Consider the following 16,077-nt stretch of genomic DNA (forward strand, 5'->3'; position numbering starts at 1 on the left):
GGGCAGCAACAGGTCAACGGACCTCCACGTAGCAGATTTTTGTTGAGGGTCTTGCCATTAATTGTGCATTAATTGTGCGGGAGGAAACCGGAGCACCCGGAGAAAGCACGCGGTCAGCCGATGGGCCCAATTCTGCTCCTACGACTTCTGAACTTATGCCCAGTGCCAATGCAGGCTATTGTGGCAGTGTTTACAGGCTGGGTTCCAGGGCACGAACTTCAGGGAAGCCCTTCCTGATGAGTATTCGTGGCACCCCCCCCCCATCCGGCTTCTAGTTTAGTTTAGAGATACAGCATGGAAACAGGCCCCTCGAGTCCACGCCGACCAGTGATCCCCACACACTAACAGTATCCTGCACACACTGGAGACAACTTGACCATGCCAATTAACCTACAAACCTGTACGTATTTGGAGTGTGGGAGGAAACCAAAGATCTCGGTGAAAACCCACGCGGGTCACGGGGAGTACGTACGAACTCCGTACAGACGGCGCCCACGGTCAGGATCGAACCTGGGTCTGCCGCTGCGAGGCAGCAGCTCGACCGCTGAGCCACCGCGCCGTCTCATTGCCATTTTGCCTGCGCGTCGGAAGCACGATGTACAGTTCTGACCGGTAATTTCACTGACGGCGCTGAAAGGTTTGCATTAACCCGTGCGCCGTGAACAGAGCACAACGTGTGAGCCACCAGTAGTATAAGAAAATAACTGCAGATGCTGGTACAAATCGATTTATTCACAAAATGCTGGAGTAACTCAGCAGGTCAGGCAGCATCTCGGGAGAGAAGGAATGGGTGACGTTTCGGGTCGAGACCCTTCTTCAGACTGATGTCAGGGGGGCGGGACAAAGGAAGGATATAGGTGGAGACAGGAAGATAGAGGAAGATCTGGGAAGGAGGAGGGGAAGGGAGGGACAGAGGAGCTATCTAAAGTTGGAGAAGTCGACGTTCATACCTCCGGGCTGCAAACTGCCCAGGCGAAATATGAGTTGCTGTTCCTCCAATTTCCGGTGGGCCTCACTATGGCACTGGAGGAGGCCCATGACAGAAAGTTCAGACTGGGAATGGGAGGGGGAGTTAAAGTGCTCGGCCACCGGGAGATCAGTTTGGCCAATGCGGACCGAGCACAGGTGTTCAGCGAAGCAATCGCCGAGCCTGCGCTTGGTTTAGCCGATGTAAATAAGTTGACATCTAGAGCAGCGGATGCAATAGATGAGGTTGGAGGAGGTGCAGGTGAACCTTTGTCTCACCTGGAAAGACTGTTTGGGTCCTTGGATGGAGTTGAGGGGGGAGGTAAAGGGACAGGTGTTGCATCTCGTGCGGTTGCAGGGGAAAGTGCCCGGGGTTGGGGTGGTTTGGGTAGGAAGGGACGAGTGGACCAGGGAGTTACGGAGGGAACAGTCTCTGCAGAACGCAGAGAGGGGAAGGGATGGGAAGATATGGCCAGTGGTGGGGTCCCGTTGTAGGTGACGGAAATGTTGGTGGATGATATGTTGGATCCGCTGGATGGTGGGGTGGAAGGTGAGAACGAGGTTGATTCTGCCCTTGTTGCGAGTGGGGGGAGGGGGAGCAAGAGTGGAGCTGCGGGATGTAGAAGAGACCCTAGTGAGAGCCTCATCTATAATGGCAGAGGGGAAGCCCCGTTTTCTGAAGAACGAGGACATCTCGGAAGCCCTAGAGTGAAACACCTCATCCCGGGCGCAGATGCGGCGTAGACGGAGGAATTGGGAGTAGGGGATAGACTTTTTGCAGGGGACCGGGTGGGAAGAAGTGTAGTCCAGATAGCTGTGCGAGTCGGTGGGTTTATAGTAGATGTCCGTCACTAGTCTGTCTCCTGTGATGGAGATGGTGAGGTCCAGAAACAGGAGGGAGATGTCAGAGATAGTCCAGGTATCCACGTGTGAGCCACCGCCTGAATCAGCAGATTATCCAGATTCAACACTCTCTCCACCTCCCGGGGCCTCTCCTCAAAACCATCGGCAAAGACGTTCCGGAAGGCAACGCCTTGTGAAATGTGTATCACTCGGGGCAGAGCACAACGCATAAAGGTCCATTCACGTTCGATACGTGACCTTGATATTCCATCCTCTGCCTTGGCTGGGCGTCAGAACAACCCTAGCAAAGCCTCAATGTGGAGAGAGGAGAATGTTTCAAGGAAATGTTCGTGCATTTTCATAGCACCTTTTGTGACTGTTCCAGGTGACACGAAAGCACTTTACAATTGTTAGTAATTCAGCGGGTCAGGCTGCATCTCTGGAGGAGAAAAGAGCAGGTACCCCTCTTCAAATTTTTTTTCTCCAACCCGAAATGTCAACTCCCTGACTAAAGAAATCCCTCCTCATCTCCGTTCTGAAGGTACGTCCTTTTATTCTGATGTCGCGCCCTCTGGTCCTAGACTCTCCCACTAGCAGAAACATCCTCTCCACATCTACTCTATCCAGGCCTTTATTCACAAAATGCTGGAGTAACTCAGCAGGTCGGGCAGCATCTCAGGAGGGAAGGAAGGGGTGACGTTTCGGGTCGAGACTCTTCTTCAGACTGACCCGAAACACCACCCATTCCTTCTCTCCTGAGGTGCTGCCTGACCTGCTGAGTTACTCCAGCATTTTGTGAATAAATACCTTCGATTTGTACCAGCATCTGCAGTTAGACAATAGAAAATAGGTGCAGGAGGAGGCCATTCGGCACTTCGAGCCAGCACCACCATTCAATGTGATCACGGCTGATCATTCTCAATCAGTACCCCGTTCCTGCCTTCTCCCCATACCCTCTGACTCCGCTATCCTTAAGAGCTCTATCCAGCTCTCTCTTGAATGCATTCAGAGAATTGGCCTCCACTGCCTTCTGAGGCAGAGAATTCCACAGATTCACAACTCTCTGACTGAAAAAGTTTTTCCTCATCTCAGTTATTTTCTTACACTATCCAGGCCTTTCACTCTTCGGCAAGTTTCAATGAGATTCCCTCTCATCCTTGTACATGCTGACTTGGATGACTATTATGAGTAACAAGCTCGATCTAACTCAAGTTGCCTGGTAACAAGCAGCAAACTGTGGCCCGACACTACAATTTGCCGCCATGAGATAGACAATCCCATAGCCCACCCCATGGTTTAAGTACACCTACCCCAGATGAACAGCAGGTGGCGCAACGACAGAGTTGCTGCCTTGCAGCGCCAGTCCATGGTTCGATCCTGACTACAGACAATAGACAATAGGCGCAGGAGGAAGCCATTCGGCCCTTCGAGCCACTGCCATTCAATGTGATCATGGCTGATCATTCTCAATCAGTACCCCGTTCCTGCCTTCTCCCCATACCCCCTGACTCCGCTATCCTTAAGAGCTCTATTTAGCTCTCTCTTGAATGCATTCGGAGAATTGGCCTCCACTGCCTTCTGAGGCAGAGAATTCCACAGATTTACAACTCTGACTGAAAAAGTTTTTCCTCATCTCAGTTCTAAATGGCCTACCCCTTATTCTTAAACTGTGGCCCTTGGTTCTGGACTCCCCCAACATTGGGAACATGTTTCCTGCCTCCAACGTATCCAACCCCTTAATAATCTTATACGTTTCGATAAGATCTCCTCTCATCCTTCTAAATTCTGCTTGTCTGTACGGAGTTTGCACCTGGATTTTCTCCAAGACGGACCCAAAAAGCTGGAGTAACTCAGCGGGACAGGCAGGATCTCTGGCGAGAAGGAAGGGGTGACGTTTCGGGGCGAGACCCTTCTTCAGAGGTCATCTCCGACATCTTCGGTTTCCTCCCACATTCCAAAGACAAACAGGTTTGTAGGTTGATTGGCTTGGTATAAGTGTGAAAATTGTCCCTGGTGTGTGTGGGATAGAGTCAGTGTGCGGGGATCGCTGGTCAGTGCGGACTAGGTGGGCCGAAGGGTGTGTTTCCGTGCTGTATCTCTAAACTTAACTAGAAAAATAATAAATCGTAGGACAAGAGTCAGGTGAAGAAAATATTTGGTGCAGAATATTTGGTGCAGACCTCTCGCCTGCAATAGTGTTCTCTTGTGCAGTCAATGAAGCTAGCCAAAACGAAAAGATTGTTGGGAAAATGCCAACATTTCACTATATTGACAAAGGTTGATAGCTGAATGAAGCTACCCTCCAAAGAGGCCCAAGTGTGGGATTGAATAGTTAACTCCATTGGTGTGAGATTGCTATATTTTGCACCAGCTTATGCAATGTGCTAGACATTGGGCACTGCTCAGTGCTCAGTGTAGATTAGTTTAGAGATACAGCACAGAAACATGCCCTTCGGCCCACCAAGTCCATGCCAACCAGCGATCCCCACACACTAACACTATCCTACACTCACTCGGGACAATTTACAACGTTACCAAGCCATTTGATTTACAAAACCCGGACGGACGTCTTTGGAGTGTGGGAGGAAACCGGAGCTCCCGGAGAAAACACACAGGTCAGGGGGAGAACGTACAAACTCTGCACAGACAGCGCCCGCGGTCAGGATTGAACCCAGGTCTCTGGCGCTGTAGGGCAGCCACTTTGCCACTGCGCTACTGTGCCACTTCATTAAACCAACAGGGTGGAGCTGCAGCCACAAGAAAACATGCAAACAATAACTCATGCGAGCAAGATTCCCAACATTCCTTCCGGGACCACGGTCTGAACACCTGCCACCAACAGTCAAACGTCTGGCAGCTCAATCCCTTCCCCCAGTTTGGCAATTAAAAAGGCAAAGAATCTATGAAACCACTTGGTTTCTTTTGCCTTCAATAACTGAAGTCCTAGAGTGGTTTCCAGCCAATTAGTTCAGATTTTCTGATTTTGGAGATACAGAGGAGAAACAAGCCCTTCGGCCCACCGAGTCCGTGCCGACCAGCGATCTCCCCGTATGCGGGCACAATCCTGCGCACTGGGGCCAATTTACAATAGCCAATTAACCTACAAACCCGTACGTCTTTGTAGTGTGGGAGGAGAAAACCCTCCCGAGATCACGGGAAAAATGTGCAAACTCCGTACAGACAGCACCCGTAGTCAGGATTGAACCCGTGTCTCTGGCACAGCGAGGCAATAACTCTATCGCTGCGCCACCGCGCTGCCCTAGGTTTGATCCAGCAGCAAGTTTGCACCAAATCATCCTTCGGTCACACTAAGAGAAGGCTCTGCACTAAATCTGTTGCCATATTTTGCTGCAAAACAACGCCCTACAAGTAAACAGTACTGGACTGATTTTATCGACATCAACACAAGATTTAGATTTTTTAGATTTAGAGATACAGCGCGGAAACAGGCCCTTCGGCCCACCGGGTCCGCGCCGCCCAGCGATCCCCACACATTAACACTATCCTACACACACTAGGGACAATTTTTACATTTACCCAGTCAATTAACCTACATATCTGTATGTCTTTGGAGTGTGGGAGGAAACCGAAGACCCACGCAGGTCACGGGGAGAACGTACAAACTCCGTACAGACGGCGCCCGTAGTCAGGATGGAACCCAAGTCTCCGGCGCTGCAGGCAGCTGTAAGGCAGCAACCCTACCGCTGCGCCACCGTGCATCTGGAGGCCCCCAGAAACAAGTTTCCATTTCAAAGATTCATCATGAAGATCATGGCCCAGGCCTGAGCAAGTCTTCACAGGCAGCATCTCTGGAGAGAAGGAATGGGTGAAAGGTTTTGGGTCGAGACCCCTCTTCAGAAACGTCACCCATTCCTTCTCTCCGAAGATGCTGCCTGTCCCCGCTGAGTTACTCCAGCTTTTTGTGTCCATCTTTGGTTTAAACCAGCACCTGCATGTCCCTCCTACTCAAAGCCTTCAAAATCAGACCTGCCTCAAGCTTCGCGCTGCAATATTCCAGGGACCCGGGCAGACCAGAGCGAGTTCAGTGGGTTGCAACATTACGAGTCAGAGTAGAAATACACCCACAGCTTTCAATGTTTAACATTCACAAGCAACCTCTCCTGGCCTGCCTCAAAGGCCCGCTGGGATAGTTTTATCTTTGACTGCCTCGTTGTTTCAGTGGATATTTTGAAGGCAGAGATAGACAAAGCCTTGATTGGAACGGGTGTCAGGGGTTACGGGGAGAAGGCAGGAAAATGGGATTAGGAGGCAGAGAACAGCCATGATTGAATGGCCGAGTGGCCTCGATGGGCCGAATGGCCTAATGCTACAGGGCAGGAAACATGTTTCCAGAACCAGGGGCCACAGTTTAAGAGTAAGGGGTAGGCCATTTAGAACAGAGATGAGGGAAAACGTTTAGTCAGAGAGTTGTGAATCTGTGGAATTCTCTGCCTCAGAAGGCAGTGGAGGCCAATTCCCTGGGTGCTTTCAAGAGAGAGCTAGATAGAGCTCTTAATGATAGCGGGGTCATGGGGTATGGGGAGAAGGCAGGAACGGGGTACTGATTAAGGATGATCAGCCATGATCACAGTGAATGGCGGTGCTGGCTCGAAGGGCCGAATGGTCTACTCCTGCACCTATTGTCCATTTTCTACTCCTGCAAACTTGTGAACTTGTCACCTTCCCCTAACTGACAAAGATCTATTCTACATTTTCCTTGATCTTTGTCCCCCTTTGATCTCTCATTTTCACAGCTTACCCTTCCACGTCCCTGTGTCCCCCCTCTCCCGACAGTCTGTGGGGGGGGGGGCAGGGATTTAGATTTCCAGATCACTGGAATCTCTTCTGGGGCAGGGAGTGACCTGAACAAAAGGGACGGGTTGCACCTTAATGGGAAGGGGATTGACATTCTGGCAGGCAGGTTTGCTAGCGCGACCCGGGTGGGTTTAAACTAAAACGTGGCGGGTGGAGTCAACAACGTAGACGCGTATCCGTGCAGCTAACGGGAAAGAGAATGTAGGAAAGGTCACGTTTAAACTAACAGGGCAGGGAGATGGGACCCAATGCAAGGAGACAGAGGGACATAAAAGGAGGACAGACGCAAAAGGTAGAAGGGAGATAAGAAAAACTAACCTGAAAGCTTTGTGCCTTAATGCGAGGAGCATTCGAAATAAGGTGGATGAATTGAATGCGCAGTTAATAGTTAAGGGATATGATATAGTTGGAATTATGGAGACATGGCTCCAGGATGACCAAGGCTGGGAGCTAAACATGCTGGGGTATTCGATATTCAGGAAGGATAGACAGAAAGGAAGAGGAGGTGGGGTGGCATTGCTGGTTAAAGAGATTAATGCAATAGCAAGGAGACATTAGCTTGAATACTGTAGAATCGGTATGGGTAGAACTGCGAAATAGCCAAGGGCAGAAAACGCATATTGGAGTGGTATATAGACCACCAAACAGCAGTAGGGAGATTGGGGATAGCATCAAGCAGGAAATTAGGGATGCGAGTAGCAAAGATACAGCGGTTATAATGGGTAACTTTAATCTACATATCGATTGGGACAACCAAATTGGTAACAATGCTGAGGAGGAACATTTCCTGGAATGGAAACAGGATGGGTTTTTTAGACCAATATGAAAGAATGGGTCGACTGGGCTTCTAATCGCTGGAATTTAGGATGAGGGGATCATATAGAAACATAAAATTCTTAGAGGATTGGACAGGGTAGATGCAGAAAAAACATTCCCGATGTTGGTGGAGTCCAGATCCAGGGGTCACAGTTTAAGAATAAGGGGTAGGTAGGCCATTTTGGACTGAGACGAGGAAAAACTTTTTCACCCAAAGAGTTGTGAATTTGTGGAATTCTCTGCCACTGAAGGCAGTGGAGGCCAATTCACTGGATGTTTTCAAGAGAGTTAGATTTAGCTCTTAGGGCTAAGGGAATCAAGGGATATGGGGGAAAAAAGCAGGAACAGGGTACTGATTTTGGATGATCAGCCATGATCATATTGAATGGCGGTGCTGGCTCGAAGGGCTGAATGGCCTCCTCCTGCACCTATGTTTCTATGAAGAAGGGTCTCGACCGGAAACGTCACCCATTCCTTCTATCCAGAGATAGTTCTTGTATCGCTGAGTTACTCCAGCATTTTGTGTCTATCTTCAGTGTAAACCAGCATCTGCAGTTCATTCCTACAAATTACAGAAATTGTGGTTCTCACATCCACTTTAACACGTGTTCACGTCCTTTTCATCGTCATTTAGGATTTAGATTTGCGGCTCATCTTCGCACAAGTCGCGCGTGGAAACAGGCCCTTTCGGCCCACCGGGTCCGCGCCGACCAGCGATCCCTGCACACATTAACACCATCCTACACCCACTAGGGACAATTTTTACAATTACCAAGCCAATTAACCTACAAGCCTGTATGTCTTTGGAGCGCGGGAGGAAAACGAAGATCTCTGAGAAAACCCACGCAGGCCACGGGGAGAACGTACAAACTCCGTACAGACGGCGCCCGTAGTCGGGATCGAACCCGGGTCTCCTGCGCTGCATCCGCTGTAAGGTGGCAACTCTACCGCCGCGCTGCCGTGACCGCCCAAATAGTGACGAGTGAAGTCAAAAGCTGCAGCCTCACCCTTTGCTTCATCTGGAAAGGTAGCGGAGTGTCTGGACACGAAGAGCTTCAACTGCGCGTCGAGGCTGCAGGCAGCCGCATCGATGTCCCACGACTGGATCCCTGGAGGGAAAGAAGAGGCAGGCAGTGAGGAGGCAGAACAAGAGGGGGCTCGCAGAGGGATCTGGACACCGGCCGAGATGCACCAGTCCCCCCCCCCCCCTTCTCAGGGGTTACGTCCGCATCCGGGTGGGGTTCGAGAGGGACTACGCGCTGTCCACGGGCGCCCGGGGGGATTTACGGGATCGCTGGGAGGGGTTGAACGCATCGTGGACAAGGAGTGCAAGATAGTTCTATTAGTTTATTGTTTGAATGGTATTATGGTGGTGGGTTCTGTTTTGGCTTTTTTGTATTGGATATATTACTTTAACATTTGAATAAATATTTTTGATTAAACACAAAAAGATGCACCAGTCTCAGAGTTAGTTGACAGACTGCACGAAAAAGATAACAAGTAGTATAAGAAGATAACTGCAGATGCTAGTACAAATCGAAGGTATTTATTCACAAAATGCTGGAGTAACTCAGCAGGTCAGGCAGCATCTCAGGAGAGAAGGAATGGGTGACGTTTCGGGTCTCGAAACGAAGAGTTGAGGAAGAAGGGTCTCGACCCGAAACGTCACCCATTCCTTCTCACCTGAGATGCTGCCTGACCTGCTGAGTTACTCCAGCAATTTGTGAAAAGATAACACAGGTCGTGGAATATTGACATCTAACAGAGGGCCCAAAACATAGTTGGAAATTATCCGCAAGGCGCTGGTAGCCTCAGCAAGATTCGATCATGAGAATAACCCGTCCACAATTTCAGCCACAGTACCAGACAGGTCAGTCTGCACGTGTGGGAAGGAACTACAGATGCTGGGTTACACCAAGGATCTACACAACATCCTGGAGTAACTCAGCGGGACAGGCAGCGTCTCTGAAGAAAAGGAATAGGCGGCGTTTTGGGTCGAGAACCTTCTTCAGGTTTTGAGAGTTTGGGTTGAGACCCGAGATTACCCTTTAGTCTGAAGAAGGGTCTTGACCCGAAACATCACCTATTCCTTTCCTCCAGGTCAGTCCGTATCATGTCCACTCCAGAGTGCAGACACGCTCGCTAAAAACCAAACCAGTCCTCCAAACAGTGCCTGAACTATAATTAAAAGTGCAGGTTTATACCAACGATAGCTGGAGTTATTCAACGGGCCAGGCACAGTGGTGCAGCGGTAGAGTTGCTGCCTTACAGCGAATGCAGCGTCGGAGACTCGGGTTCGATCCCGACTACGGGCGCCGTCTGTACGGAGTTTGTACGTTCTCCCTGTGACCTACGTGGGTTTCCTCCGAGATCTTCGGTTTCCTCCCACACTCCAAAGACGTACAGGTTTGTAGGTTAAGTGGCTGGGCAAATGTAAAAATTGTCCCTAGTGGGTATAGAATAGTGTTAATGTGTGGGGATCGCTGGGCGGCGCGGACTCGGTGGGCTGAAGGGCCTGTTTCTGCGCTGTATCTCTAAATCTAAAATCTAAGACGGGTCCCGACCCTAAATGTCACCTAAACATGATCTCCAGAGATGCTGCCTGACCCGCCGAGTTACTCCTACATTTTGTGTCTATTTCTGAACAGTAATGACCCCCCAATCATTACTTGTATTCCAGTCTAAGTTAAGGTAAGGCAAGTCTTTTCCTAACTGTGCACTTGCTTTGTGTGAAGTGTACACAGAAGCTCAGGTCCTTCATATCATATCTGAATAAAGGTCCACTGTCCAACTCTTGGCCAGAGGATGTCTACCCACTTCCCAGCACTGGAGCGTCTGGCCTTGTCCACACTGGAATTTAGAAGGATGAGCTGGGATCTTACTGAAATGTATACGGTCATTAAGGGATTGGACACGCTTGAGGCAGGAAACATGTCCCCGATGTTGAGGGGGAAGTCCAGAACCAGGGGCCACACTTTAAGAATAAGGGGTAGGCCATTTAGAACGGAGATGAGGAAAAACGTTTTCACCCAGAAAGTCGTGAATCTGTGGAATTCTCTGCCTCAGAAGGCAGTGGAGGCCAATTCACTGGATGCTTTCAAGAGAGAGCTGGATAGAGCTCTTAAAGATAGCAGAGTCAAGGGTTATGGGGAGAAGGCAGGAACTGGGGTACAGATTGTGGATGATCAGCCATGATCACAGTGAATGGCGGTGCTGGCTCAAAGGGCCGAACGGCCTACTCCTGCACCAAAATGGCGGCGCTGCCCTAGCAGCTGCGGCTCACCTGCGGTCCATTTGTCTGTGTTTTTGTTGTTTTTTTGTCTTAATTGTAGTTGTGATGTGGTGTTTTTGTGTTTGTGTACTATGTGTGTATGTGGGGGGGAGGGGGGGAACTGTAACATTGTAAATATGTGTCCCTTCCGAACGGAGACCCGACCTTTGTTTTCTGGGCCGTGTCTCCGTTCCTGCTGCGGCCTACCATCGGCCCAACTCCTGGAGCTGGCGGCCTCCAGGGCTCTGGTTCGCAGAGCCCGCGGATCGGACTTACCATCACCGGAGCAGGCCGTCTTCGGAGGCTGCGGGAGCGGCTGCGACTTGCCTTAGGCTCGGGCCACGTGGATGCCGACATCGGGAGCTCCGGCAGCGGGTTCGCCCGCCCCGGATCGCGGGGCTTGGGTCGAGGACATTTCACCGTCCGGCGCGGCCTAAGATAGGCCGCGGGATATTTCTCTGCTGGGTGGGGGCTTCAATGTCGGGAGCCACGACCGCCCCGACGTGCAGCAACAGCAGCAGCGTGTTCGCCCGCCCCGGATCGGACTTATCATCGGCGGAGCCGGCCGTCTTCGGAGGCTGCGGGAGCGGCTGGGACTCGCCTTGGGCTTGGCCCGCTGCGGACCGTCCGGCGCGGCCTGCAACCACAACAACCTGACTGCGGGCGAGGCCAGCAGGAGAAAGGAAAGACATTGTGGCCTTCCATCACAGTGAGGAGAGGACTGGAGGAGACTCACTGTGATGGATGTTTCTTTGATGGATGTTTCTTTTTTTGTGTGTTTTTGGGGTTGGGTAATTTGAATGCCTATTTAATGCTTTTATTGTTGGACTGTGTTTTTGGGGGTTTTGGGGTTGTGTAATTTGAATGCCTATTTAATGTTTTTATTGTTGGACTGTGTTTTGGGGGTTTTTTGGGGTTGTGTAATTTTAATGCTTATCTAATGCTTTTATTGTTGGACTGTGGGTGACTGAATTTCGTCCAATATTGGATGACAAATAAAGCTATCTTGAATCTTGAATCTTGTCTATTGTCATTGAACCCACTTAGTCCACAACCAAGTTTCCTTGTGTAACACACTGCTCCCAAACAGTGTCCCACCACAGCTGTACATTACCTGCGTGGGTTCGTCAGAGGTAATGAGATTACTCATTGCCATGCTCCATGAGTGCTCGAGATGTACTAAACTACACAGTTTAAGGGAGCAAGGGGGCACACCAAACTGTTCAATGTGCCTTAGACACCAAAGGAAATTTTAATAAAGGAAACTACCTGAAATTAATACGGGAGTTTTGTTTGATTTTTTTTAAATTTAGAGTTACAGCGCAGAAACAGGCCCTTCAGCCCACCGGGTCCGCGCCGCCCAGCGATCCCCACACACTAACACCATCCTACACCCACTAGGGACAATTTTTACATTTACCAGGCCAATTAATCTACATACCTGTACGTCTTTGGAGTGTGGGAGGAAACCGAAGATCTCGGAGAAAACCCACGCAGGTCACGGGGAGAACGTACAAACACCGTACCGACGGCGCCCGTAGTCAGGATCGAACCCGAGTCTCCGGCGCTGCATTCGCTGTAAGGCACCGACTCTACCGCTGCGCCACCGTGTTTAGTTCAGAGATATAGCGCATAAACAGGCCCTTCGGCCCCCCGAGGCTGCGCCGACCAGCGATCACCCGCACGCACACTTGCATTACCCTACATATACCCGGGACCATTTGCACTTATAGAAACATAGAAAATAAGTGCAGAAGGAGGCCATTTGGCCCTTCGAGCCAATTTCCAATATACCAAGCCAATTCCTCCCCGTGACCGCGTGGGTTTTCTCCAAAATCTTAGGTTTCCAGTGTGGGAGGAAACCGAAAATCTTGGGTGAAAAACCACGCGGTCACGAGAAGAACATACAAACCCCCTACAGACAGCACCCGTAGTCAGGGTCGAACCCGGGCCTCCGGCGCTGCAAGGCAGCAACTCTACCGCTGCGCCACCGTGCCGGCCGTCATAATGTAAGATTTGAGAAGTTTTCCCTCATTTGGAAAGCAACACCAAACCAAAGAGCTGCAGTTTGGACATTTTAAACAAGAGACTGGGGCTGATAGCGGAGAAAGGCTGCGGTCAGATTAACAAAGGATGTCACAATCCGTGGGTCCTAAAATGGCCGCAGGACCTCGTGACCAGCCACAAAAGGTAAAAACCTTACATCCCAGTCTCTAGGTTTTCTGCAAAGCAATGGCCAGAACAAAGGATGGGTATTGGCCATGCAGAACTACGAAACCAGGTCTGAGTCCAGACACTGGGGCGCTGACATCAGCATACTCACAATGCCCCAAGCCGACCTAAACAGTTCATCTCAGTGAGGGGGCACAATAGCCCATAGAAAACTACCTGGTAGGTGATGGGAAACCAGTTAACACCCATCACCTCACAATGAAGTCCCAATTTACACCGTCTGGCCATCCCCGGTATCCCCGAACATAAGCGCAGATCAGAAGAAAACCTCATACATATCTTTTTGAACAAAGAGATTCCAAGATCTGGCGGGAGATAGGACGGGTCAGAAACAGTATAACTGGCCACTACTTTTGGGTGAAAAAGTTAAGTTAAGTAAAGTGAAGTCGGAGGGGAGTCGGAACTGAGGGCAACTCAAGAAGAAAACCTGCAGGGAACGCAAGCAGGCAAGTTAAGACGGACAGTCAAGAAGAAAGTCGGAAAGAAGAACGGATGCAAGAGAGAGGAACAGGCACGCAACTCGAGAAGAAATACTGCCAAACGAACAGCCAGTAACCCCAGTAATAGCCCCATGGTGAGCATGCACTCCAAATTCTACATATCCTGGACATAGTTTAGAGTAGAGGGGAGGGTGGTTGTGAATAAACGTTGGGTGTGTACTAAAATATGTGTTGGTCAAGGTTGCGATGCGTCGTGCGTTCCCCATCTTACAGTCGTGTATGTGTCCTGCAGAACTGTGTTTAAGAATTCATAAGTAAAAGGGTATTTGTGTATATGTTTTGTGGAACTGTGTGTGTCTCAAGAATTCAGCGAAGAAGGTATTCGGATATATGTCTCGTGGAACTGTGTGCTTTTAAGTTTTCAGCGAAAAGGGGTATTCGGGTATATGTCTAGTGAACTGTGCGTTTTGTGATTAATAAATAAAAGATATCCATGTATTCGGTATGTGTATTATAGATATGTCTTATAGAACTGTATAAATATATTCATGGACAATAGTCCCAAGTGCTGAATAAAAGCCTTTTCATTTTAACCCTGGTTTTGAAATCTGGTCTGGTTGAATTTTTTCTGCACTATAAGAGCTCCTGCATCTAAGCCCAGTGTCTAGAACCGTAAGGGGTGAGTGGGTCGAACCACTCACGGGGAACCAGTGTGCACGGCCTGGTCAAGGGATCAGAGCAAGGCACGGGGACCTTAGATCGGGCGATAGCTCGGCGCAGAAACCCCTTACAATAAATAGATATTTTATTGTCACATGTACCTACGGTACAGTGAAATTCTTTTTTGGTATATGAAGTACACAAAAGAATCACCACAAAGGCACTGACAGTTACAAAAAGCACCCTTTTTGGTTGCAATGCCTGAGCAGTGGGTTTTTGGTTATGTGAACTTCTAGTTCCCCATGCACACCGACTGAGTGGAGCACACCACCCGAAAGAGTCACACGCCTTGCATTGCCCCAGCAAGGGAGGCCCACAGATTGTATTACTCCCCCCCCCCCCCCCCAAAGTGCGACACAGATTGTATTGCCTCTCCCAAGAGGGCCGCATGTACAGCAATGCCACCCCCCCCCCCCCTCCCCACAATGTAGCACACCTTACATTGCCCCCAAAAGGTCCACGAGGATTACAATGCCCAGGTAAAGAGCTGCATGCATTACAATGCCCACCCAAAGGGCAATAGGGATTACCAGTGCCCCCCTTCCAAAGGGCCACCCGCATAGCAATGTACTGGGGGGGGGGGGGGGGGGCACAGATTGCAATGCCTCCTAAAGAGCCACAGTGATTGCAACACCCCAACAAATGCAACGAGCCACACGGTGGCAAAAGGGGCAATGCCCAATTGCAAAAAGGGGCAATGCCCAGTTACAAAAGGGGGCATTGCCCCATTGCAAAAAGGGCATGCAGTTGCAAAAGGGGGCATTGCCCCATTGCAAAAAGGGGCAATGCCCAGTTGCAAAAAGGGGGTAATGCACCGTTGTAGAAAGGGCAATAGTTACAAAATGGGGCAACGCACCGTTGTAAAAAGGGGCAACGCACCGTTGTAAAAAGGGGTAATGCACCGCTGTAGAAAAGGGGAATAGTTACAAAAAGGGGCAACGCAGTTGCAAAAAGAGGCAACGCACCGTTGTAAAAAGGGGCAACGCACCGTTGTAGAAAAGGGGAATAGTTACAAAAAGGGGCAACGCACCGTTGTAAAAAGGGGCAACGCACCGTTGTAGAAAAGGGGCAACGCACCGTTGTAGAAAAGGGGCAACGCACCGCTGTAGAAGAGGGGAATAGTTACAAAAAGGGGCAACGCAGTTGCAAAAAGGGGCAAAGCACCGTTGCAGAAAAGGGCAATGTCCCGCTGCAAAAAGGGGCAACGCACCGCTGTAGAAAGAGCGATACAGTTACAAAAAGGGGCAATGCACAGTTGCAAAATTAAAAGAAACATTGCAGTTGCAAAGACCGTAGGCGTAGTGCAGTTACAAATGACCAGCGCGCGCTTCCCTTCCCTTCCCTTCCCCACCCTTCCCTCTCCCCCCTCCCCCCAGCTCCCTCCTCTTCCCGGGACCTCGCCTGCCTTGTGCTTCCAAGACCAGGCTGTGCTGCACCCACCTCGCTGGACCTGTGCAATCACGTCGGGCAGCAGCTCGGGCCTCCCGGCCTCGGCCACAACGACGAGAGCGGAGGCGTTGGGAGCGGGGGTGGTGGGGGTAGCTGTAGACTGCATGTGTCCGGCGGCGCGGCCTCCTGCTCCTGCTGCTGCTCCTGCTGCTGCTGCTGCCCGCTGCAGTGCTGGAGCTGGAACTGGAGCTGCTGCTGATGGTGGTGGAGGAGCCGCCGCTGGAGGAGCCGACACCTTTATCATCATCACCGCCTAGCCTCAGCCCCGCCCCCTGCGTCCCCCGTGACGTCGCCGCCTCATTACACATGCAGCGATGACCGCATCGCCGGCCAATGGGCGGCCAGGCGGAAGCGGAGCCGCGATGCTATTGGAGCGGCGGATGGCGCGCTTTTCACTGTTGCTGGGGTGTTGCCAAGTGATGGAATCAGTGGCTGATGGATACAATCCCCTGATGGATACAATCCCTGATGGATACAATCCTTGATGGATACAATCCCTGATGGGGACAGTGGCTGGTGGGTGCA

At 50.6% G+C, this 16,077-nt stretch overlaps 1 protein-coding gene across 1 annotated transcript in view; it reads right to left on the bottom strand.

Moving 5' to 3' along the window:
• map1sa (microtubule-associated protein 1Sa) overlaps positions 1 to 15,811 on the bottom strand; it is a 46,354-nt gene extending 30,543 nt beyond the window's left edge. Inside the window, exons 1-2 of the mRNA XM_078424148.1 lie at positions 15,544 to 15,811; positions 8,448 to 8,549 (exon numbers count right to left, since the gene is read on the bottom strand). Of these exons, the coding sequence (XP_078280274.1) occupies positions 8,448 to 8,549; positions 15,544 to 15,799 (358 nt within the window). The 5' untranslated portion in view covers positions 15,800 to 15,811. The remainder of the gene's footprint in view (positions 1 to 8,447; positions 8,550 to 15,543) is intronic.
• Between the last annotated feature and the right edge of the window lie 266 nt (positions 15,812 to 16,077).

Source organism: Rhinoraja longicauda, chromosome 28 (assembly GCF_053455715.1).
Source record: "Rhinoraja longicauda isolate Sanriku21f chromosome 28, sRhiLon1.1, whole genome shotgun sequence".
Taxonomy (NCBI): Eukaryota; Metazoa; Chordata; class Chondrichthyes; order Rajiformes; family Arhynchobatidae; genus Rhinoraja; species Rhinoraja longicauda.